The sequence below is a fragment of the Urocampus carinirostris genome, chromosome 20 (assembly GCF_059441175.1).
Source record: "Urocampus carinirostris isolate Australia breed hairy pipefish chromosome 20, RoL_Ucar_1.0, whole genome shotgun sequence".
Lineage (NCBI taxonomy): Eukaryota > Metazoa > Chordata > Actinopteri > Syngnathiformes > Syngnathidae > Urocampus > Urocampus carinirostris.
In genome coordinates, this window is record NC_142368.1 from 21655800 (window position 1) to 21680357 (window position 24558).

General features: G+C 40.6%; 2 protein-coding genes and 1 pseudogene across 5 annotated transcripts in view; 2 read left to right on the forward strand and 1 right to left on the reverse strand.

Annotated features, from left to right (window-relative positions):
* Positions 1-655: 655 nt before the first annotated feature.
* Positions 656-4606, reverse strand: LOC148346578 (cytochrome P450 2K1-like). Its single transcript, XM_088325687.1, has 9 exons — positions 4406-4606; positions 4137-4299; positions 3931-4074; positions 2998-3158; positions 2747-2926; positions 1657-1798; positions 1404-1588; positions 1077-1218; positions 656-1019 (listed from the first exon to the last, which is right to left on the reverse strand). The coding sequence occupies exons 1-9, from the start codon at positions 4604-4606 to the stop codon at positions 832-834; spliced, it is 1506 nt and encodes a 501-aa protein (XP_088181813.1). The 3' UTR covers positions 656-831.
* Positions 4607-8501: 3895 nt separating this feature from the next.
* Positions 8502-24558, forward strand: part of vash2 (vasohibin 2) — a 36858-nt gene continuing 20801 nt past the window's right edge. Inside the window, exons 1-3 of one of the 4 annotated variants that reach the window (XM_088324929.1) lie at positions 9180-9282; positions 10544-10576; positions 10648-11051. In XM_088324929.1, coding sequence (XP_088181055.1) covers positions 10746-11051 — 306 coding nt within the window. In that variant the 5' untranslated portion in view covers positions 9180-9282; positions 10544-10576; positions 10648-10745. Of the gene's footprint in view, positions 8663-9143; positions 9283-10543; positions 10577-10647; positions 11052-24558 lie in introns of those variants that run through there. The other 3 variants (XM_088324927.1, XM_088324928.1, XM_088324930.1) reach the window with 3 other exon arrangements.
* On the forward strand, positions 13780-14046 carry LOC148346580 (U2 spliceosomal RNA; annotated as a pseudogene).

Below are 24558 nucleotides of genomic sequence, written 5' to 3' on the forward strand. Positions count from 1 at the left end.
CCACTTTGGGGACCCCTGCCCTAGACCAACATGACGGTACAGTCAGTTTTGGTTGACATAAAATCACTAATCTCCATTTTGCTGATAATATCGCCATACTGGCAGGAGAAAAGCAGGAACTCAGAGATCTGGGCAATCACCTGGACAAAGAATCAACCCAGTATGTGATGGAAACCAGCACAGAAATAACATTTTATGAACAACAACCCCCAAGGTATGACTACAAATATCACCATTAACCACCAAGAGCTTGAACCTGTAACCAAATGTAAATATCTTAGAGCTGTCATATCAGAAAAGGGGTCAAAACCAGAAATTACGGCCAGGATAGCACAAAACACAGCCGCATTTTTCAGACTCAAACTCATTGGGAGGGACAAGAAAATGGCACAGAAATCGAAGATCAGACTCATGCAAGCGCTGGTTATCTTCATCTTCCTCTACGCTTGGGAGACATGGACTTTCACAGCAAAGCTGAAAAGGAAAGTCCACGCCATGGAGATACGAAGCTACAGGAAAGTTCTAGGCATCAGCTAAAAGCTTATGTGACAAACAAAAAAGTGCGCCTCACCATCAGAGGGCACATTGGAACCTATAAAGAACTTTTGTCAACTGTGCGCAGATGAAAACTGTAGTAGTATGGTCATATCACAAGATCACCCGGACTGGCCAAGATTATTTTCCAGGACACAGTCCAAGAGGCAGAAGAAATATTGGGCCAACATCAAAATACATTTTTTTGGTACAACATTCTGTTAATGGGTTTAATCATCAAATTACATATTTATTAACAATGCTCTAAGAACATATCTTCAGGTGCAACTCTGGCGCTCACATCCAATCAAGCACTCTGAGTTTGTGTGCAGTTGGGCTGAGGGTGAAGCCCATCCGTGGAGTCAAGTCCAGGCTGTCCTCTGAGACACCCAGGGGAGGTTGGAATTGGAAGTGCTGCAGCAGCGTAACAAAAAAAATGAGGAGCTCCTTGCGGGCCAAGCTCTCTCCGGGGCAAACTCGACGACCTGCAACAAATGGCAATGCCATGAGAGTCTTTTCTGGACTGAATTTAGGTTTCCTACCTGCAGAAAAGGGCATAAAGGCGTCTTTCTTGACAAACTTCCCGTCCTTGTCAAGAAAGTGGTCTGGATGGAAGGAATATGGTTTCTCCCACTCGTTTTCATCGAAGAGAACGGATGCCAGGAGGACATGGACTGCTGTGTCCTGTTCACACATATATGCGCACCCTCAAGAGGTTAAAGTCTTGATACAAAGTTCTGCTGTAAACCAAATAGTAGTCTGACACCCACAGGAAGAGTTTAGGCCTAAGAAATAGTACTATTCCAGAGGGAAACTAATTCAAGAAATGTTTCAAGTCTCCCCATAAGGTTTTAGAATACTATTCCTACCTTCTTAATGGAGTAACCCCGAAAGGTGACCTCAGTGCTGGTCCGATGAGGGAGGGCGAGGGGTAAGATGTTCGCTAGCCTCTGTGTCTCGTGGATGACGGCATCAGTAAATGGCAAGTTTTTCCGGTCTTCTACCTGGACTTGACGATCCCCAATCACTCTGCGCAGTTCCTCATGGACTTTATCTGCATGAAAGGGAAACCAGACCTTGATGTCCTGATACTGAAGTCTTGAAGGTTTTTTCTGATCTTACATTGGATGTCAGGATACTTTGCCATGAAGAGAAGAGCCCACCTAAGCGTAATGGCGGTGGTGTCGGTACCAGCGACAAAGAGGTTCTGAACTGTCCACATCAGGTTTTCTTCATGGAAGTGATGTTTTTTTATCCCGCTTTCCTAAATTCAAGTGATCATGGACATGGTGAAGAAAGTATTTTAGGTCTTCAGTATTTCAGCTGTAGATAGGTCAGGTTGTGTTAATCATTATATGATTATTTTTGGTCTTGGGGCCTCAACAAGCTAAGGTCAAAGAATTTGCCTTTTAGCAGAATTAGTTTATTTGTCAGAATAAAGGGCAAAATATCAAACATTTTTTATCTCCATTCAGAGGGAATGTAACAATGGGACACCAAAATGGGGGCAAAGATGACACCTGACACATTTTTGAATCAAGTCTGACTTAGTGTTGACTCTCTTCTTGAGATTGTATCTTAATCATGTCATATTTTCTGTTTTTTGTTTGATACCACTGAAGATGGGGATAATAGGGACCTCATTGGTAACCATGGACCTTTTATTCTCCAGCATTTCTACAATAACTTCTGCAGAAATCCACTCGTCTATGGAAAAATTGCCAATCTTCCGGAAAATAAAACAGAATAATTTATAGGCGGTAAAAGATAGAAACAGGTGGTCTGATCATGTTTGTTTTTTATGTTGGATATCTAATTTGTTGTCATCACCCAAGGCTAATCAGATATGAGGAGAATTTGAGTGATGTAATTTTCAGAAGCCTGCCTACTAAAATCCTGTTTATCATGCATTCTTGCCTTCAGACTGAGTTGAAGGTTTATCTTTGAGCAGGTTACCAATCATCATGTTTTCGATCTGAAAAGATTGTAAACATGAACAACCAACCCGAAACCTACAATAAAATCTGATTGAACACCTTTAAGTTTTATTCCATTTAGAACTGCAGAAATTAAGGGCCATTTGCCTCATTTTGTTCCATCCTGTACAATTTTTAAAGTGTTTACAGGTGCTTAAAAACTGCTTAGCTATTTGGAAAACAATGTGTGTTGTACACGGGACTTATTTAAACCTGTAGCACAAGCGGGTTTGCACCTCCAGCTGTTGCTTTCGCACATAAAATGCGTCCACCAGGCCTCTGCACGAGAACGGGTTGAGGGTTTCTCTCAATTGCCTCAAGAGCTCCAGGTTCTTTTCCTTGTACTCGGCCGTCAGTCGAAAAATCTCCTTGTTCTGCGAAAGCCACCTGCCAATCCACGGGAACAGGTTGTAGACCTTGGAAGGGCAGAGGATAAACGCCATAGTAAAGATGCACACAATAGAATAGTGGTTTAAACTTTTATTACTTGGGCGGCCGGTGACCCTGCTAGCTGAATTTTCCGATCCATTCCATCAACCATGTTTCTGAACTCGGCATTATCGTAGTCGAACCTATTCCCATATACGATGGAGCAGATGATGTTGCAGACTGCGTAGTTGATTGGATGCGTAGTGTCAAAGGCCTCGCCTAGTATAGAAAAAAAAACGCTGACTATGAGATCTATGATTTTGAGATCCTTACTATAGATTTGTCAAATATTGGTACATCATATTTCAGAATAGAATTTGCAGATTTTTTTTCCATAGTTGCCTTTGAGAGCATAATTTTTAAGTCAAGATTGGTTCTTAGACAAAAAGCAACAGCACTCAAACCTGCAGTTTCTGAAAAGTTCAGGAGATGGCACTAATGCACCATAAATAACCAAGGACCACCCAACATTGTCAACATATTGTTTTTTATATTTTGGTAGTATTTATTTAAAAAAGAAATATGCATTTCCTAATTTGGTATAAACTGTCGTAGTAGACTACGGAAGATTCATAGTATCTTGAAAACTATTATCACGTTTCGTGGCTCAACTTGTCGGCGCCTGGTGCCATTAGCTAATTTCGTTTTTATAACACTTTAATCATCCACAATCGTCCAGTAAAAATTGAAAACTGACATTTATAGCCATCAATAGCAGTGACATTGTTGAACAACTAACCGCGGATAGTTCATGGTTTTAGTAGATGTGATAGTTTAGGCATTACCAATCATGGTCCTCAAGGGTATTGTAAGTTTTATGTTTCCATCTTTGATTCTGATTGTTATCAGGCATAAATGTTGACAAGCTGATTAGGTGTGTTGGAGGACAGAAAAGACTAAAACCTGCAGGTCCCAAGCCCTCAAGGACCAGGATTGGTCTATGAAAAAGCCTGGAAAATACGGTTGAACATTACTCTGAATGACAATTTACCTTCAAAGTTCCTGAAGACTTCCAAAAGGTAACGAGATTCCTCAATTATCTTGTCTTCACAAACCTTCTTCCCGAAGTCTCTCAGGTGAGTCAAAGTGAAGCGTCTCATTTCTTTCCAGGAGTCTCCGTTACTCCACATGATCCCTTTCGGTTTGAAAGTAATGTAAACAAGCTGTTCTTTAAGAAGGCGATCACGTCCTGCTCACCGTGCCCATCATTGTATTCCTTCACATTTCCAAATATGTCTCTATCGCCAAACTCCTCAGCACAGTTGACCAAGGCTTCCTTTACCACATTGTAGCCGGCGAGGACCACCGCTTTCTTGAAGCCAAGGTAGATCGTAAAAACTGGACCATACTTCTTGGACATCTAATGTCATAGAGAGAAAGTGTTAACACAATTAAGCAAGTCCAAAGTTCACTCGAGCCACCAACTTCTCTTTTTTGAACAGAAGAAACAAGATGTAGGTTCAGACCTCCACCAGGGTGTAGTAGGGTCTCTTGAGATCTAGCTGCAGGAGATTCCCCAACAGAGGCAGCGGTCTTGGACCTGGCGGCGCTTTGTCGCTATCCTGCCAGCTCACTGTGAGCATTAAAAGACCAAGTAGGATGACGGCTGCGGCCAGCATAGTTGACAAGCCGTTGCCGGACAGAAGAAAAACGTCCAAGATCCCCATCTGCAGAACTGTTCGGTATGAAGCTGCACGGCAACACAAAATGTTGAAAATTGATACAGTGAAAAGCAGAAGGGGCTCATCCAACCGGTTTTGTTGCCAATATTTAAGAAGAAGTCTTGTTCACACATGGAGCACAGCATTCCAAGTCTTGCTTTGACCCTATTGTCACATAACTGAAATGTTGAGGTCCATCAGAAAGATCAATTGCCTCATTGTTTACATGCAAACTTATTATATCCTTATATTTTACAATCCATTGTTTTATTGGTGAGAAAGAAGTGAGCCACTCTAAATCTATTTACTCTAACTTTAAACGTTGCCTCTTGACCAAGGGTAGGCAAACTACGGTCCAGTGGGCATATACAGCCAACTAAGGTTTTTAACCCAGCTTACCCCCTACCCCTAATATCTGTGAAAATATAATAATGTCTATGATGGAAAAAAGTTGTACTAATCAGAAAATATTGTCTCTCTTATTGACTCTTCCTTCCAGTGCCACTTAGAGGGTTTTTGTTTTATTTATTTGTTGTTGTTTTTTTTATAGTTACCAGCCATTTTATGTCGAAGGCTAATTGTCATGATTACCGATTTAGAGCACCTGCGACTGCTTGATTGGTGCCTGGACAGCTGATTGGCTGATGCACTCTTTTTAAACCCCTGGCTTCCAAGAGGAAGCCGTCAGATCGTTATGCGAACGGTTGCCACCAGCTCAGTAAGCCTTTACATCCGACTCTGTTCCTGCCCTGCTTTTCTCTACCTGATCTTCGTTGCCAACTTGTTTCCGGACCTGACTTTGTCCCGTTCTGTCTGCCTGGTACCTGATCTGTTTTGCCCCATCACCTGCCTGCCTCCTGTTGCAGACCTCGTTTCCTATCTTGACACCGCCTTTGCTCTCTAGTCCTGGCCAGCGACTTGTAATTCCCGCATGTCTTCGATCCTCCTCGCTAGCAAAGAAGTGCCACTTCCGCATCGCCCGCTCCTCTTGTCCATCAGCCATCGGATAGAGGAAGCAAGCCCTGCTCTCCCTCTTTATTAATAAAAACTGAGAAAACGAGCGCTATTGGGTCCTGTGTCCGTTTCTGGTCTGTGACTAACATTGTTTTCATTACACTGTGTAATATTTGACCACTAGATCTTCCTTTAAATAAAAACAAATGCTACAAAGCACGAGGAAGAACACAAAATCATAACCACGCGTGGTGACCAAACAGTACAAATGTCTCTTCTGATTTTTTTAATCAGCCTTTCACAAGATTTTGGTTTTTTGAAAGGTACCCTTAGTAGCAATCATGTCGGCTCCCTCAAGGTGAGCCTCATGTAACGTTGAGTAAATAAATTTCTTGACTAACGAGTTTAACCCTTGGATGCATGACCCACAAGTTGATAAACTCTTCCATGAGTGGGGTCGAAAAATAATGCAGATAAAAATACTAATGTCATCATGTCATAAACATTTTTTATGAGGAATACCTAAAATCTGAAAATATTCACACTTATTTTATTTTTTAAAGATATTGAAGAATAACAACTAATAAGTTCATTTTTCTACCCCACTTATAAATCCTATGATTTTAAAAAATACACATTTGGTTTGTGTATTTTTGGTAGTTATTGAAATCGATATGATTATCCTTAATAAATAATGTATTTCTTTTCATGAAGGTGCTAAATAATAAACAGTCCCTTTTTATACTAGATTTTCCCAAAGATCTCTGTGTGACGGATTGAAAATTGAATAAACTAACTACACTACATCCAGTAGGAGGTGCTATACTATATCCTAAGGCGGTGAAGGAGCGCTAGCGTCTAAGATAAGGCTTCACTCTGGATTTGAAATGCATTTTTTATGCACGGTTTTGACCTTTACAGCTGGATTTCCTGCAGTTAAACTTTTGAACATAAGGAAATTCCATCTATTTGAGTTGATTTCTTTATATAAAAAAATGCATGTATTTATGTTATAACCGATCTTTGTTCTACAGTAGGAACAAAAAATAACGGAAGACAGATTGAAAGAAAGAAAGAAAGAAAGAAAAAAGAAAAAAAAAAGAAAGAAAGAAAGAAAGAAAGAAAGAAGGAAAGACAGACAGAAAGACAGAAAGACAGAAAGAAAGAAAGAAAGAAAGAAAGAAAGAAAGAAGGAAAGACAGACAGAAAGACAGAAAGACAGAAAGAAAGAAAGAAAGAAAGAAAGAAAGAAAGAAAGAAAGAAAGAAAGAAAGAAAGAAAGAAAGAAAGAAGGAAAGACAGACAGAAAGACAGAAAGACAGAAAGAAAGAAAGAAAGAAAGAAAGAAAGAAAGAAAGAAAGAAAGAAAGAAAGAAAGAAAGAAAGAAAGAAAGAAAGAAAGAAAATCAAAGACAGAAAGAAACAGGGACAAAGTAAGAGAGATAGAGAACCAGAATGAAAGAAAGAGAGAGAACTACAGAGAAAGAGAAGCAAGAGAGAAAAAAGAGAGAGATAAAGAAAGAAAGAAAGAAAAAAAAAAGAAAGAAAGAAAGAAAGAAAGAAAGAACGAAAGAACGAAAGAACGAAAGAACGAAAGAACGAAAGAAAGAAAGAAAGAAAGAAAGAAAGAAAGAAAGAAAGAAAGAAAAGACAGACAGAAAGAAAGTCAAGCAATGCTAACTTTTGTATTGACATTGTCAATGTTGTTTTTCATTGGTTATTAATGATGCATTAATGCTGTCCGATGGACAATCTGAGTAACAACAGGTTTGATATGCGTTTTTTCAGTGTAACAACCACTTTCAACTTGTGTATCATTTAGCACCACCTAGTGGATAAAAACCCTTTTTCTAAAGCCATGAAAAAAAAACAACTGTGACAAAGAGCAACCTTAATCAGATGGGTTGCTGTGACGTTGTTCTTAAATTTCAAAACATTACATGTTTTCTTTAATTGAAGTTTACTATGTTTTGTGTACTGTTACCCAATGGTTAATCTATTGCGCCCTTGTCATCCTGGAAGGGGGATTACCACTTGTAAGGCCCCTTCTCAGGGTTTCTTATTTTCCTCGTGCTGAGGTTTTGTGTTTTTCCTTGCCCGCATGATGGTTTAAGATCAGGGGATGGTGTAATTGTAATCCTATACAGTCCTTCGAGACATTTTGTGATTAAGGGTGAAGGATTTTATAGATTTTTTACTTAAGGGATTTTTTACGATCAAATACAAATTACATTTGATGCAAAAAGCTGTGGGGCAGGTCATTGCAACTTGGCGGAGAATGATGTTTACCGAAAACAGCAGGAACTGGGACAAGGGCTGACGCAGGAGGAGCCTCTGTGACACAGGAAAGCAGGCATTGTTTGGAGAAGTTGTTATGATAAGCTTTGCTGATATGAGTGTTTTAGACATCGCGGCGCCCTTCGGCGAGGAGGTGGTGAAGCTGGCACCTGGCACGCCCATGGGAGGAGCCGGCACGCCAGCTTGTGAAAAGACGTGGGAAAATCGTAGAAGAGAGAAGATCGAGAGAGACACATTCAAGAAAGGAGGCTCAACGAAGAGCGACAATAATTCGGCTAATTCGATGGAATTCACCTAGTTAAATACTTTATGAAAATAAATCTGCCCCCGTGTGAATATGTCGGCTATTCCTGTCCATCTTTTCCCAGAAAGAAACGAGCATGCATTGTTAGGAGAATGAAGTTTGTGTTTGGTTAATGGAGTCAGATAACTAATTCGAACAATTTGGTAAAAGGTACATTTTTAATGTATTTATTTCCTAACAAGGGCTATAAAAATGTGACTTGACTTGACTTAATCCTTTCTCTTTGCAGCAACACTTGTTTACGCCTTCCGCCACCAAACCCACCAATTGGAGAGTAGCAGTCGAAGGCGATGCTCCTTCTTCCCGCCTCTCATTGTTGGTTCGACCAATAGGAAACCAGCCAACCACACAGATACGAGCGACTCGACAACAGTAGGGCACCGTTTTCTCACTGGTGGAATAAGCATGTAAGAAATGAAGGAGGGAGCACTTGCAGGAAAATGTTAGCGGGATTACAAGCGAGGTACACGAAAGAGTGATTTTGGAACGAAGAAGGCTCACAAGAGGTAATGAACAATTTTCTCCAGTATGAGAGGCAACGGGCACCGCAGTGTACACGAACTAGGCGTCAACGCCAAGGAGAATACTGTATGTCTCTGATGGAGATTTTCAAAGTTAAAATACTTATGGGTTTACTTATGTTCTCTTCAATTTAATAACGTTTTGTCGTGACACAATGTCTTTTAAAATATTACATTTAGCTTTTAGCTGTACTCAGTATTTTAGTCATACTCAATATCCTAAATTCATATACGCATTCTAGCCTTTAGTTTGAATTTTGTTGTACAGTATTTCCAGCTTTAGTAATATGAGCGCGAGTTTGACAATTGTGGGAAGAAAGGGGATGAAGTTGCAAATGCTCTCAGTGCCAACACTAAACTATGAGTGCACCCGAATATAGTTGATATTTTTGCATATTTTCTTTTAGAACATTTCGATTAATTACGTAATTTTTTTGACGTCTTTACAATGACGCCAACGTGTGATGCGGTGAGTTTGAAATTACGAGTTTGCAACGAATGTCATTAAAAATGCAGTTGTACACATTATTTTAAGTTCATGCAACAGTTGTTTCTTTGCACAGTGAGCGAATGGAATTTTATCGGAGAAGAATATGACTTCAAAAGTAAGAAAGAAGCAAATTGACCAGGCGTTGCATTTGGGGGGACTCTTGACATCATTGTCACAGTTGTTGTGTTGGACCCCCATCTCTACCCCTTTCTATTTTTAGACTTTTTAGATCCTTTCCCAGTAAGTTAACAACTAAATAAACACGTTTATTATATTTCCTATCAGGGCCCACGCTGGGGTAGAAGTTTTAACGTTGTCAAGTCATGTTTATTTCTATAGCCCGTACCCACAAAACATCTCGAAAGACCATCGTTACAACATCCCCTGATCTGAAACATACACGAGGGCAACAAAAAAACTCAAAAACCTCTGGATGGGAGAAATGAATAACCCTTGATAAATTCGCTCATGAGGTAATCCCACGTACAGGATGACGACTAGCGAACACTCTCAAACCTTTGGATTTCTTCTTGGCTCTGGGAATTACTAGTAGACCAGAATTTTCTGAGCGAAGGCTCAGGGCAGGACCATAGGAAGTGGCAAGTCCATGAGAAATGTTGTATGTTACCAACAGAACCTTAAAAGTACAGCTTAAACTGAGAGGGAGCAAGTGCAGTTCAGTTAAAATTGGAGTAATGTGGTCAAACTTTCTTGTCGTAGTTGAAAGTCTTGCTGCAGCATTTTCTACCAGCTGCAATCTTTTCTTGACATACATTGAAAGACTAGAAAGTTGTACAATTCATTAATCGAGACGCAAGGTGACAAACGCACGAATTATCTCACCATCTTAGATAGATAGATAGATAGATAGATAGATACTTTATTCATCCCCGTAGGGAAATTCACAATATTTTTTGCAATCTCGCGAAGATGCAGAAAACAATTATTCTAATAATATTCCTAATGCCAATCTGAAACGACAGATCAGCGTCAAAAATGACAACTACATTTTTAACAGAGTTCGCTTCCCGAACCTGATAATCCACGGAGCACCCACTGGTGATATCCATTTCTTTGCATTCTTCTGACTTTCCTAAGAGTCCGATGTAATTGATGAGTTTATTTTCAACATAACGAGTTGCTAAAATACTAGCTGTAGCCGTAGCCGTGCTTAGCAGTTTGTTCTGGAAACAGTGACTTGTGTGCTCGCCCCTCTGCTTGACAGCCTATCACAGTCATGCACTCACCGTCCTTCCAACACACAAAGCCTTCCATAACCTGCCCCTCTGATAGCATTTGCTGTGTACTGTCACCTGAACACAATACACACTGTGTTGATATCAATGACAATAACGACAATTACATTTAAAATCCAGGAAGAAGTGAACGAGCGATAACCAAAGTATGAGGTAGCGAGGGGTCTCTGTACTTTTGACTGTGTTGTTTTTAGGTTCTTGATGTTTACATTTGGTGTTACCAGGTCTCCAAGCATGCTCTCATCAACACGAGGTGCAACCAGAGTGATGCTCCCTTAGCTAAACTCGTCTGTCCGTCATCCTCCTCTCCCTCGTCCTTCCCATGACCGGCCCGGACCCCCCGAGCCGGGCTACTGCCCACCCAGCCAAATTGAGCCGGCACGGGCGTTCCAAAAGTTCCAGCGCCCGCTGCCTGCTGCGTCGGGTCGCCAACGAGGAGTCGAGCGAAGGCAGCAACCCCAACTGCGAGGAAGAGGAGAAGGACGGAGGCCAGCTATTCAACGTTAACCGGGCCGGTTTTCCTATCGAGGCGGACACCTGGGAGAGGATGTGGGCCCATGTATCTGCCGTGCACCCCGACGGCCAGGAGATGGTGGATGGCATACGCAACGCCGACTACCTACCAAAGGTAGGACAGACTGGCAACCTTTACTTGTGAAGATTTGAAAATCCACAATATAGAGGGTTTGTACGGGTGGTTGAAATCCTTGAAAATGCTTGAATTTTAATGTTGTGTTTTCTAGGTCAGGTAAATGTTTGAATTGTGGGTGAAGTTCTTGACATTATTTCCATTGTCATGTTTCCTGGCAGTCAGACTCGATAGCTGTTTTGAAATTCAGAAATCTTTTTTAAAATTCCGTAAAAATGACACCGATGGTGGCTCTAGTCCTCATTATCAAGTTGTCATGTGAAGCGTTACTGCCCCCTACTGTCATGGGAATTCCGGATTCTTTTCAAGACTCTTTTCTGCTCGGCTTACTGAGATAGCTCCCAAACAGCTCCTCAGATTATTATTTTTTGTGATTTATTATTTATAGTAATAAAACATTCCGCACATAATTATTTTGTAATTAGTCATTTCATCTTTTTGCAGGGATCCCTAAAAAACACAAGAAATAGCAAAATGATCAGCAGATCAGATGGAAAGATTGAATGCACTGCTTCAATCTATCTCATGAAAAACCTGGCTTTTTATTAATGTGTACAACCTGGCTTTTTCTGCTTTATATGCTTTCAGTACTTTCTTTCTTTTTTTTTTGCTTTCCGTATTCAACTCCATTATCACCTAACACTTATAGAACCTTTTCCGTTGTTTCAACAAGTGTGACGTATTGAAGATGCGCATGTATTGTTGAAGCAGAATGGCAGAATGTTAGTTCAGAGCAGCCTATTGACACAAAAATATCATATGTTATAGATGGGAACAGCGAAAAATAACCCAAAGTATGTGCTAGCAGCAAAACAGCGATTTTCTTTTAGCCATCAAAGGCAACAAAAAAAAAAACCTTCTTTTCATAGGCGCTGGATTTCTTTGAAGTTACTGGACAAATTTGAAAAATGGCTTTAAAAAAGCTTTCCCTTATATCATCTTCCTCCCTCCATCTCGCTATAGCCTCTGCCTCCCTCAGCTCCATGGGGAGCAGAGCTTTCAGCCGCTCTGCCCCCCAGCTCTGGAACTTAGTGGCGCCTGACCTACGAAATTCTGCGACCTTGTCCATTTTTAAATCCCGACTCAAAACTCACCTCTTCAGACTTGCCTATTCTTGAGCGTCTGCCTCACACACCACCCCTTTTAACTATAATGCGTTTTATTGGCTATTTATTACTTGCTTTCTTTACTCTTGTTTTACTCTTCGTTTATTGTTGTGTCCTACTCATATGTACAGTGACCTTGGGTGTCCTGAAAGGCGCTTCAAAATACAATGTATTATTATTATTATAATTTAATTTGGCCATGTGTTCATTTACGCCCAAAAATAGCATCAACGGCAAAAAAACGGCATTGTTTTATACTGCACTAAATAGTAATCTTATTTTATTTCAAAAGCTATCCAAAGCTTGCTCATTTTTTTCCGCACCATTAGGTAGCGTCAAAGTCTACACTTACATTTACGATCACATTTTTAGGCTAAAAGAAACCTGTTGTGTTCTATGCTGAAAACTAGCATTGTTTTACGAATATCTTTTACTAAACAGAAAACTTAAGAGGCCTTTTTTTCACGCTAAAAATAGCCTCATCTTGTTTCAAAGAAAATAATAATATTGTTATCTTGGTGTCGTAGAAAAATAGCCTTATCCTTACTAGGATTGTCTTCTTCTGCTAGCATCTTTTTTGTCTCTGCCAAATTTCTGCGCCATAAAATCAATCGTTTTTAGACTGAAAGCAAGTTAATTTGTATTCTATGCTGGAAACTAGCATTGTCCTTATCTGCTACAAAAACTATCATTATACTTTTAATAACTTCCTCTACTACATGGAAAACATGTGTTGCCTTTTTAACCGAAATTTAACATTCTCTTCTATTATCCGAAAAATATTGTTATCTTAGTGTCGCAGAAACCTACCGTAAATTCCGGACTATAAGCCGCTACTTTTTTCCCAAATGTTCAGCCCTGCGGCTTATTCAGTGGATCGGCCAATATATAGAATTTTTCTAACGGCCACCAGTGGCGCTGGAGTATAAAAGGTAAGATTAAGATCAGTAGAATATGTGCGCCAAGAAAGACTGCAACCTCTAAGCTTATGCATACATTGTCTGTTAAGTAAAGGTACGTTCCGATAATGAGGAAGACGCCCTTGATGGCGATAGTTATGAGGAGGAAGTTGAGGACGACCTGCAGTGAACTTCACAATTAACGGAAGCTGTTTTTAACAGACACGTTGGATGCATTGCGAGCGTGATCATACTAGCGTGTTGGTACCTTTCAAAGGCACGGTTTGGGATGAAAGTTATATTATTTTTATTAAAGCTTTGAAAACTCTCTCGGTGTACCGTCTTTCTTCGTAAATATGTGTATCATGTATAATATGTATTTGCAACTGTATATTTTTGTAATGCATTTATTATTAGAGATTTATTCTGTTATGTGTTCTACGGGCCAATCAAAAAGAAGGGTTGGAGCAAACGCGGGCTGATGGGAATTGTGGTAAAGCTGAGTTACCGGTAGATCTGTCTGTTGTCGCAGTGGATAATAGTGGATATATATTTTTCTCACCCTTAACTTGGGAAATAAACATTTTGTTTCCTTGGATTACTTTCAACGGGACCCGGACTTTACAAGTCTGCATCATACCTTAATTACGGGTATCATTTTCCATTTATGATGCCGACTGCTGTTCTAGGATCATGCACATGACCTTAGCTTGGCCTTTTGGCTGAGAGTAAGTGTCCCGGCTCCTAGGCTTTGTAGCGTATTATGAACTGACTGATAACGGATAATGGATAATGAATAACGAAGATAGAATAATATCCCTTAAAAACTCTAAAACGCCTGGTGGCTAGGACCTTGACTCATGAGATTCTAATTAAATCGGCATGTGTTGGAGATGGAATAAGAGCTTGCTCTGTCCACTCCACGCATTGGCCCGGTATTGCAGTACCTCCGGGAACGGTGCATTCGCAATGATGGCAGCAAGGCTTTGAGGCTAGGACCTTAGCTTGGCCTTTTGGCTGAGAGTAAGAGTCCCGGCTCCTAGGCTTTGTAGCGTATTATGAACTGACCGACAATGGATAATGAATAAAGAAGATAGAACAATAACCCTTAAAAATCCCTTCCCCCGCTAGGACCTTGACTCAGCCTCTTGGCCGAGAGCAAGTGTCTCGGCCCCTTGGCTTTGTAGCGTATTATGATATGACCGATAATGGAACAGTGGAACCTCGGTTTTCGAACGCCTCTCAGTTTCGAACAAATCGGTTCTCGACCATAAATTTAGAGAAATTCTTGCTTCGCTTTTCGTTCAAAAAATCGGAGTTCGAACGCCGGTACGCGGCGTACGAGTGTAGATTGCCCCCACCCCTCGTGAAGAACTGTTGTCACGGCAACGCGCACACCTTTTCTGTTTTTGTTTTTCAAAAGCGGTGAAGGGAGTTTTTTAACCCCTAATTATGCCTCGGAAGAAGGTTGGTGCAAGCAGCAAAGTTGCTACAGGTGAAAAAGAGGAGTAGTGCGTACAACTATTGCATTTAAGAAAGAAATAATAGCAAAATATGAAGAAGGTGTGCGAGTTTCCCTTCTTTCAGAATACAGCATGGCTTCTGCCGACCGGTAAGAAATCCTATTCAAAATTCTTTTCTTTATCCTTTAACCGCTCACCACTTGTTGTGGAGACCTGGGTGCTAAATGACGTGTAAACGACCTGATTTTTTTATTTTTACACGTTCATGTTAGCGTAATCTTTCATAAAGAAGATTACGCTAACGCGAACGTACGATTAGCCTGGGTTAGCTTTACGTTAAATATTCAAGATAAACATTAAGGGTGTTGGAACGGATTAAAACAATTTTACATTACTTTTAATGGGAAAAAAGGGCTTCAATGATCGTACAAATCAGTTTTCGTACAAAGAAATGGAACGGATTATGGTCGAGAACCGAGGTTCCACTGTAATTGATAAAGAATATAGAACAATAAACCTTACAAAATCCCTTAATCACAAGGAGTCTCAACGCTGAAAATGAATGTTGTCTTTTCCACACCGAACTCTAGAATACTTATATTCTGCACCAAAATGTAGCATCTTGTTCTATGCAAAGGAAAAGCAATATTTTAGAATTGTCTTTACTTCTGAGCCAAAGAGTAGTGTGGTCTTCTACTACTTCTACTTTTTTCCTGGGACAAAATTTAGCACCGTATTATATTCCAAAAACTAGCATTGTTTTAGAAATCAAATTGTATTTATTCTTCTGAGCCAAGAAGTAGTGTGATCTTCTACTAAAAATGTACAGCGATCCCTTTATGCAGTGATTGGGGACCAGAACCCCCCAAGTGAATATCCACAAAGTAGCGTCACACCTTTATAAAAGCCCCCAAGCAGAGAAACTTACTGCGAGATGACTTCATTACAGACTAAGAGTATATGACTGTAACAAAATAACATCTCTTGATCTACAAGTAATAAAACAGATCACATAATTGCAGTTGAACGAACGGTTTTATCGTCATTATACAAAGATGAAACTAAATTGGTGGAGATTCGTAACATGCAGCTTCAGGTATGAGCGGAGAGCCCCCACCTACTTCAAAACGCATGCCTTTTCCTCCACATTCTGGTAGGGGCTTTATTAACCCTCAACCCCTACGCAAAATCAGAACACTTGGATCCTCGCCACACTGTCATGGACATTGGAGCCCTTCTGCCTGTGGGTGTACGACTCCAAGCGGCTGGCTAGTTGCACTCTTGTTTTAGGTGTCCTCGAATTGAACCAAGTCTCTGCGATGATTGAGATACAAGAGTCCCGAATATAGCCGTTTCCCACAACTTGGAGCTTCATTTCGTCCATTTCATGGGTAATGAACCTGGTGTTGCAGACTTTGCACAGGTTGCTTATGAGTTTAGCTACAAAGCTTAGCCATAGCAGGAAGCAGCTTCTCCCTGACACCACCTCAGTCGTTTCTCGAACCCAATAATAATCCATTGCGCACCCGCTGGTGATCACCATTTTCTTGCACTCTTCTGACTTTCCTCTGAGTCTGATTTGATTGATGAATGTTGTAACGAGCTGCTAAAAGCTAGCTGTCGCTATGCTTCCCGGTTTGCTTTGGGAGGTAGCGCCCGCCCGCTGTTTGACTGACAGCATACACAAGCCTGTCACAGTCGTGCACACGGTCACACCCACCCAACTCAAAGCACCCGACCTAATCTTTCCCCTCTGTCAGCTGTCTATTAAAGACACAATGCATGATACATTGGGATCAATGACAGTAAAGACGATTCAATTCAATTAAAAATCCAGCGATTACCGAAGCGCGTAGCAGCGAGGGGTCTCTGTAATTTCAATTTTTTCACAAGGAAAACTAACGTTGTCTTGTTCCACACCAAACGCTGGCATGCCTTTTATCTGTGCCAAAATGTAGCCTTTTATTTTATTACAAATATTAGCATTGCTTTCTTAGCAGCACAAACTGTCATGGTCTTCTACTGCTAAAGCTAACAGGGGCTTCTGCATCAAAAGGTAGCACCATCCTTTTAAATAATTTATCGATTTACTACATATCCTACTGGGCTTAGAGGGGGGTTGAAAAAGTAGCATCTTATAGTCTTAAATCCAGTAGCTAGTTTATTATAATAATAATAATAATAATAATTTCCTTGTATTGTCATTCTGTGTAACAATGTACACAGAACGAAATGTCGATTGCACCTGACCCGTTGTAGCGAGCCGATGCAGCCGCAGCCAACAGAGGGCGCCGCCGACCACTTTTTAAGTCTTAGGAATGACTCGGCCGGGGCGCGAACCCGAACCTCCCAGTCTCAAAGCGGGCGCCTTACCATCTAGGCTACTGAGCTGGTATCAGCCCTATTCCAGATAAAGTTTTTTCCTATTCATCTTAAAATGTTACTTGCATTAAATGCTTTGATTTCATTTGACATGCTAATAAGTAAGCATCTCGAAGCATTCGGCTACACGTACAATTCTTTACAACTGCATGAACATAACCCGCACTGAAAGCAAAAGTAGAGAAAGAAAAAAATACATTCTTTTCCCGCGATACAAATCAATCAAGAACAATCATCCATTCATGGGAGCACTAATGTGTTTACGAGTTAGCTTGACCCAGAGACAGAAATATGCACACACAAATTTCACGCTCCGAGGTGGAAACCTTACCCTTTGCTGCAGCAGCAGCAGCGTCGTTCTTGCTAGCCGAAAAGCCGTCAGCAAAATCTATGTATCTACTTTGACCCCAAGATGATTCGCACAGACTAAGGATGGAACAAATTAATATTTCAAAACCTATCCATTTATCTATCTACCTTGGTCACAACCCTCAAGAAACGTGACCGACAGCAAGACAAACATCCAAAAACAAAGAAAATAAATGGGAAAAATAGCAACAACAAAAAGAAAAAACACACACACAAAAGCTCTAGCTTCCACTACATTTAGACCTCTTTCCTGCATTGCACTCATAACACCATCCATCCACGTCAATTGGGGCCTTCCTCTTGTTCTCCTTCCATTTACTTCAGCTCTGTAGATCCTCTTCAACATTCGCTCCTCATCCATCCTCTCCATGTGTCCAAACCAACCGAGTACTCTCTTATCCACACGCTTACTCAGTTCCACTACTACTCCAGTTCTGTCTCTCACAATTTCATTTCTCAATCTATCCAATCTTGTCACTCCCAACATATTCCTCAAACCCTTCATCTCAAAAACATTTAATTTCAAAACCAGATCAATTTATTATTTTTTAATGCATGGTTGAAAAAGTCCAACACTTTATTGTAAAACCTGATTCAAAAACATAGCAAACAAACTGTACTGTACAACTTACTTTCCCGGGATGCCAACGAGGTATTTCATGCCATTTGTTTCTATTTTTCTGACGCAATACCAATTCAATTTGTTCCTTTCTTGGTGTTATTTTAAAACGTCTCATATGAGTAGTTATTTTCTATATATTGTTTACTGGCAATTTTTGAGTTGATTACCGTACTTACAAGCTAGCTATAAGGCAGACCTAAAACCCAGAATTTGCTTCTGAGTTTCCCCAAAAGTTAATCTTTTCTGGTTCTTGTGATTTTCTAAAACTTTCCCATATTCTAATCTTGATCTAATATACCGGTAAGTATTAATGTTTGTTAGATTTTTTCACCAGCTGTTATTAATTTCATTACCGTATTTGCTGGATGATTAGCCACACCTTAAAACCCCCAAATTACCAGATGTTTTGAAAGTGGGATACATCAATCGATTCAATTTACTTTTGAAACCAGATTTCATTTTAATTGTTTTATTTTTTCTGTCATTTTTTAATGCAACCCTCTCTCTTACAGTACTTTTATTGTCATGCGCCTTATAGTCAGGTGCGCCTTATTCATACAGAATATTTCATAATGGAATATTTTGAGCTAGTTCATTATTAAGTCTTAGATTCTGGAAAATGCAGTAGTAATATTTCCACACCACAGTGGTTAGCGCGTGTGATCAAACCTTCCTGTGTGGAGTTTGCATGCTCTCCCCGTGCTTGCGTGGGTTTCCTCCGGGCACTCCGGTTTCCTCCCACATTCCAAAAACATGTGTGTTAGGTTAACTGGTGACTCTAAATTATCCCTAGGTGTGAATGGGAGAGTGAGTTGTCTGCCTCTGTGTGCCCTGCGACTGGCTGGCAACCAGTTCAAGGTGTCCCCTTGAAGCTGGGAAGAGCTTCAGCACCCCCCGCGACCCTACTGAGGATAAACGGTGCAGATAATGGATGGATGGATAATTGTCAAGCCAGTAAAAGTTGGATTTTTTAGTAGCTGATGGTTGTCATACAAAACGATTTATACATTCTATTGTATGAGGATTAAGTGATTGGAAAAAAATTAAGATGCCGAAATCGGCATTAAAAACACATAAGCCCACTTCAATATTCCTAGAGCATGGCAGGAAATGCAGTTTATTGGAATTTGATGAGAAAAAAGTCTTGCTGAGTCTTGGAGAGTCAAAATACTTGTTAAATAAATATTTATAATTGATTTGTAATCGATTTGTCCATTGGCAGGCTGGTAAAAAATGGAGGAATGAGGTATTTAGCCATCAATGGCAGTTTATTGGTGATAGATTATTGAAATTTTCATGATTACTGATTTGGATCACCTGTGCCCACTCATTTGGCGCCAGCCTCTGCAGGCTACCTGATTGGTTGCCTGTCCTTTTTAAAGCCCAGTCCTGTCACTCTCAGGTTGTCAGTCCGTCAGCGAACCTCTGTTGTTACAAGGCAAGCATTTTGACCCTGACTCTCGCCTGTCCCTTTTTTGCACCCGTTTTTCCACCCGTTCGTTCCTGATCTCCCCGTTTGTCTCCGGCTCCGACTTGTTTTTGAGCCCGACCACGTTTGCTCTCCCGTCCTGGCTTACGACCCGTTTTTGATCCCGACCACGTTTTTGCTCTCCGGCTATCAACCTGTTTTTCCGTCCTTGACACTGCCATCTCCCGCTTCGAAAGATCCACTTCCGTATTCGGATCATGATCTGATTGGGTGAGTGGCTTGCTTCCCGCGTCCAGCAACCACCGGATCGCGGGCGCTCCCCTTCCCTCTTTCTATCAATGAACTTGTGGTTAACGCTACGCATTTGGGTCCTGATTCTGTTCTGGTCGTGACAGAAATGTGTCACCGGATTTAGTCATAATCGTGTACGTTTTTTCAGATGTATCAGTTTCATTCTTTTAACTCTTCACATAAATTGTAAATGTATTTATTTTTCTTCCCGTTTTATCAACTTTTTGCCACAAAACATCCATTTATCTAAGTCCTAAGTCAGGCTTCTTTAATGCGGTACCTGTGGGCACCAGGTAGCCCCCTAAGGACACCTGAGTAACAAGCGGGACAGGTTTTAAAAATAGCTCACCAGTGAAGGGTCGTTGCGATTTTCTAGTAAATAGGATTTCTAACTGACCTTATGTTTTAGTGTTTATACAAAACTGTCAGTCCATCAGTAATAAAAATTAATCTCATTTTAAAAATGTTGGTGAGCCCTGTTATAAGTGCTATTCTGATTTGCTTTTGGGAAGGGGTCTCATCAAGCCACCTGTATGATTCAGTCTGGACAACGGACTGGTGTGAAGCTGTTGCCTTGAGAATTCTCACTAACATCCGTGTTCCGTCCCTTTGATATACAAACAAATATCAGCCATTTTGAACGCACACCTGTGAAACCATGACAGCCACGTTTTGTACTTACAATCTTTTCTGTTTTATTTAGTTTATTTGTTTCATTTTTACAAAATCCTCTTAACTGCTCACTCCATCGCTTGTCTCTGAACCCGGTTGTTGATTTGAAGACATGGAGGTAGAAATAGTATGTCCTCCTTCATTCACAGATCACTGATCCCTTGTCCAGGGTCGTAGGGGCACCACTTCCTGTGGTGTGTCTTGGGCAAGTATAGCCAGACGGCAACCGTCCCTCTCCATGGTGTTTTCTTTTTCCATTGTTACCAGTAGCAGGAGAAGCCTCCTGATCTGACTCTGATACAGCAGGTTCATCATCTGATCGCTGTTTTTGTTGTTGTACATGCAGCTCTTCAAAGATGAGCTTATTGTCATGATTACTGATGTGACACACCTGTGCCCGCTCATTTGGCGCCAACCGCCGCGGGTTCTGATTGGCTCCCTGTCACTATTTGAACCCAGTCCTGTCAGTCCCCTGTTGTCAGTCCGTCTGCAAACCTCAGTGTATACTAGGCAAGCCTTTTTTGACCCTGACTCACACCTGTCCCGTTTTGCTCCCGTCTGTCTCCGGCAACGACCTGTTTTGATCCTGACCACGTCTGCTCTCCAGTCCCGGCTTACAACCTCTCTTTGTCCCCGACTACGTCTTCTCCCACGTTCTGGCTTACGACTCGTTTCCGACCCCGACTACGCCTTGTCTCCCAGTCCCGGCTACCGACGGTTTTTTCTGTCCCTGACACTGCCGTCGCTCGCTACAGAAGATCCACCTCAGTGTTGGGATCACAATCCGATTGCGAGAGCGACTTACTCGTGGGCGCAGCCCTTCTTCTTTCCTTCAATAAAACTTGTGATAAACGTAACGCAATTGGGTCCTGTTTCCGTCCTGGTCCTGACACTTATTTGGTAATCTATTAATGTACTTTAGATTAATTTTTGACTTTTGAAAGTAAATAAACAAATAAATGATTTTAAAATAAATACATGTTACTTTAATACAGTTCTAGTTTTGTGGTACAAATATAAATATGACACAAGAATATTCTCGGATGTCTACAGGGCGAAGGTTTTTAGCTTCGTACTGCTCCATACTCCCCTTTCTCGGTGCTTGCGTGGCATTGGGATCTCACAAAGAAAATAATCCCCCTCCATTACAATCTGGCCAGCGGATAATCTCCGGTCACCAACTGGATGCTTTCGTCAGGGAGGTACCGATCACGCTTCCTCGCGGTGACGAGAGGAAACAGAGGAAGAAGGCGGACGAAACAGGAAGTTAGATGGTTTAATTGGGGCCTAGTGCAGCTGGCCTGGCGGGAAGCGTGACTCACAGGAAACATTTGCAAGGCTGTTTAGTCAAGATTTGCTTGGGCTAGAGAGGCAAATTAAGCTATTGAATGATATAAGGCACAGGTGTCAAACAGGCGGCCCGCGGGCCAGATCAGGCCCGCTAAGGGATTGAATCAACACTCAGAGAAGCGCAAGAGAAAAACAAGCTGCAGGTTGAAATATGTCAACTTGATGTTGCCAAAGCCAGGTGCCTCTCACAAAGACACTGTACTTGTATTTATTTCTCTCTCTCTCTCTCTCTCTCTCTCTCTCTTTCTTTTCCACCCCTTTTCTCCCACTCTGTCTCTGTCTCTTTCACTTTCTGTGTCTCTCTTTTTCTCTTCCTTTGTCACTCTTTGTCTCTTTCTCTCTGTCTTTTAACCTCTTTTCCTCTAACTTCCTTTTTTCCTTTTCTCCTCTCGTCATACCCTTCGCGCTTTCTTTTCTCTTTTCTCTCCTTCTGTCTTTCTATTTCTCTTTGGATTTCTTTCTTCCTCTCCCTTTCTTTTCCCCCTCCCACGACTTTTTATCTTTTGTTTCTCACGCTCTCTCCCTCTTATTTCTTTATCTCTTTTTCTTTCTCTTTAATCTACTAGTCCGGACCCCGACAGAATGTTTGTTCTATTGTGTGGCCCCTGAGTTAAAATGAGTTTGACACCCCTGTTACAAGGCAAGAGTCACCAACACGGTGCCCGAGGGCACAAGGTAGCCCCTAACGACAGTGACTTTCAACCAGTGTGCCTTGAGACCTTGTCTTGTATGCTGCAGCACATTACTGCTATTCTCTTTTTATATACTCATCTTAGTCATGAGGTAGCACAGTAGCCTATATTTGATAATTTATTAATTCATATTAATTAATTGTTTGCTTGTGAGCTTTAATTGTGTGCTTATGAGTACAGAACAATGCTGCATGGTTTCACAAAATATGCTTCAAAATGGCTGGCATTAACTTACATACTGAGAGGGTGGACTATGACAAAAACGTATCATTAGTGGACAAACAAAATATGCTGTTGTAATAGATGGCAATCACTTTCATACTAGAAAGGCAGACTATGACAAAAAAATGGAAGATAAGTCGAAAAACTCTAACTACAGCCATTTTCCGGTCTGGGTTTAGCAGGTGTTGACTCGAGGCCTTCCCCTAACAGCAAACTAAACATAATTTGGAACAAAGGAGAGACTATATAACATCTAAATGAATGGATGTATCGAAAGGACAAATTATTACTGTGTTTTTTTGTATAACATGCACTCATGCATAACCCGTCCCCAAAATGTTTGACTAAAAATTGGTATAAAATTTTGTTTCCCTGTTTCTCAGCTTAAACAAGGCATTATCAAGGACAAACGTTGAATAATTGTGGCTATAGTTACAGCGTAAACTATGAACAGAATACCAACATAAAATTATTAATGTATTAATTAATGCCCTTCAAAGTCTGAATCATCATCAGATACCAAAATGTTGTTACCCTTCTCATGCTTTTTTGTGTGTATTTGTATCTTTCTAGAAGACTTTGACATTCGTCTCTGGTACTGTGGATAATGATAAGGTGATAATGAGATCAAATCCAAAGCTATTTAAAATGTCATCTGTACCATTAGTGGTCTAGTGGAGTGCTTTTCAACCTGTGTGTCGGGGCACACTAGTGTGCCGTGAGATCTTGTCTAGTGTGCCGCTGGAATTTACCCAATTTTATCTTTCCAAAAAATCAGGCCATTATTCAGTATTTTCGCTATCTTCAGACGAGGAACTGTAATAGTCATCCATATCAGTAAGTGGCAGTAGATTTTTATATACTAATTATCTCCTCATGAGGTAGCACAGTACATTTAATCACTTAATTTGTTTAACAAAACGGTTCAAGATTGCACTGTAAAAAATAAAACCATAAATAAAGCACATCATTCTTTTTTATTTTAGGAATTATTTTCCTTTTTTTATATACCGTAAATTCCGGACTATAGAGCGCACCTGACTATAAGCCGCACCCACCACATTTGTGTGATTTGACGCTTTTGTACTTGCACAAGCCGCACCCATGTATAAGCCTCGGGCGCCCGTAGTAAAGCTTGCGACGCAGTCACAAGTCTATCCCGGGTCAGGCTGTAAGTTACACAATTGCAACTTCATAGGTTTGAACAAATTTATTGACACTAATAACAGAAAACAAACAGTGTGAGGTCTGAATAACCCTACTTGACAATCTCAACAGCAATCAAGCACATTCACAATATTATATCTCAATATGACGTTTAACAGCAAACACAATGTGAGGTTTGAACAACCCTTCTCGAAAATCTTAATAGCAATCAAGCATATTCACAATTTCGTTATATAACATCTTTGTTAGTGTCAATAGATCCGTCCAGGCCAAAGTCGATTGTTTTTTAGTCTGAACAAATCCACCGACACCAACAGCAGCAAAACAAACACGACAATCTCAACAGTTATCAAGCATATTCACAATTTTGTTATATCTGACAATATGACGTGTCGGCATGACATTTTAACATTTTTTTCCTGACATTTTCAACATCAATTAAACAATTTCAGAGTTATTATCTTTTAACAGTAGTTAACAAACGTGTAAAGGGCAATACTATTGCAACTTCATAGATAGTACACAACTCAGGTACCACAGTTGACGTCATAAATAGAAAATGATACCCGTAATTAAGGTATGATGCAGACTTGTAAAGTCGGGGTCCTGTTGAAAGTAATCCAAGGAAACAAAATGTATATTTCCAAAGTTTAGGGTGGAAAAAATATATATCCACTATTGTCCGCTGCGACAACAGACAGATCTGCCGGTAACTCAGCTTTACCACATTTCCCATCAGCCCACGTTTGCTCTCCCCCTTATTTTTGATTTGTCCGTTGAACACATAACAGAATAAATCTCTAAAACAAATACATTACAAAA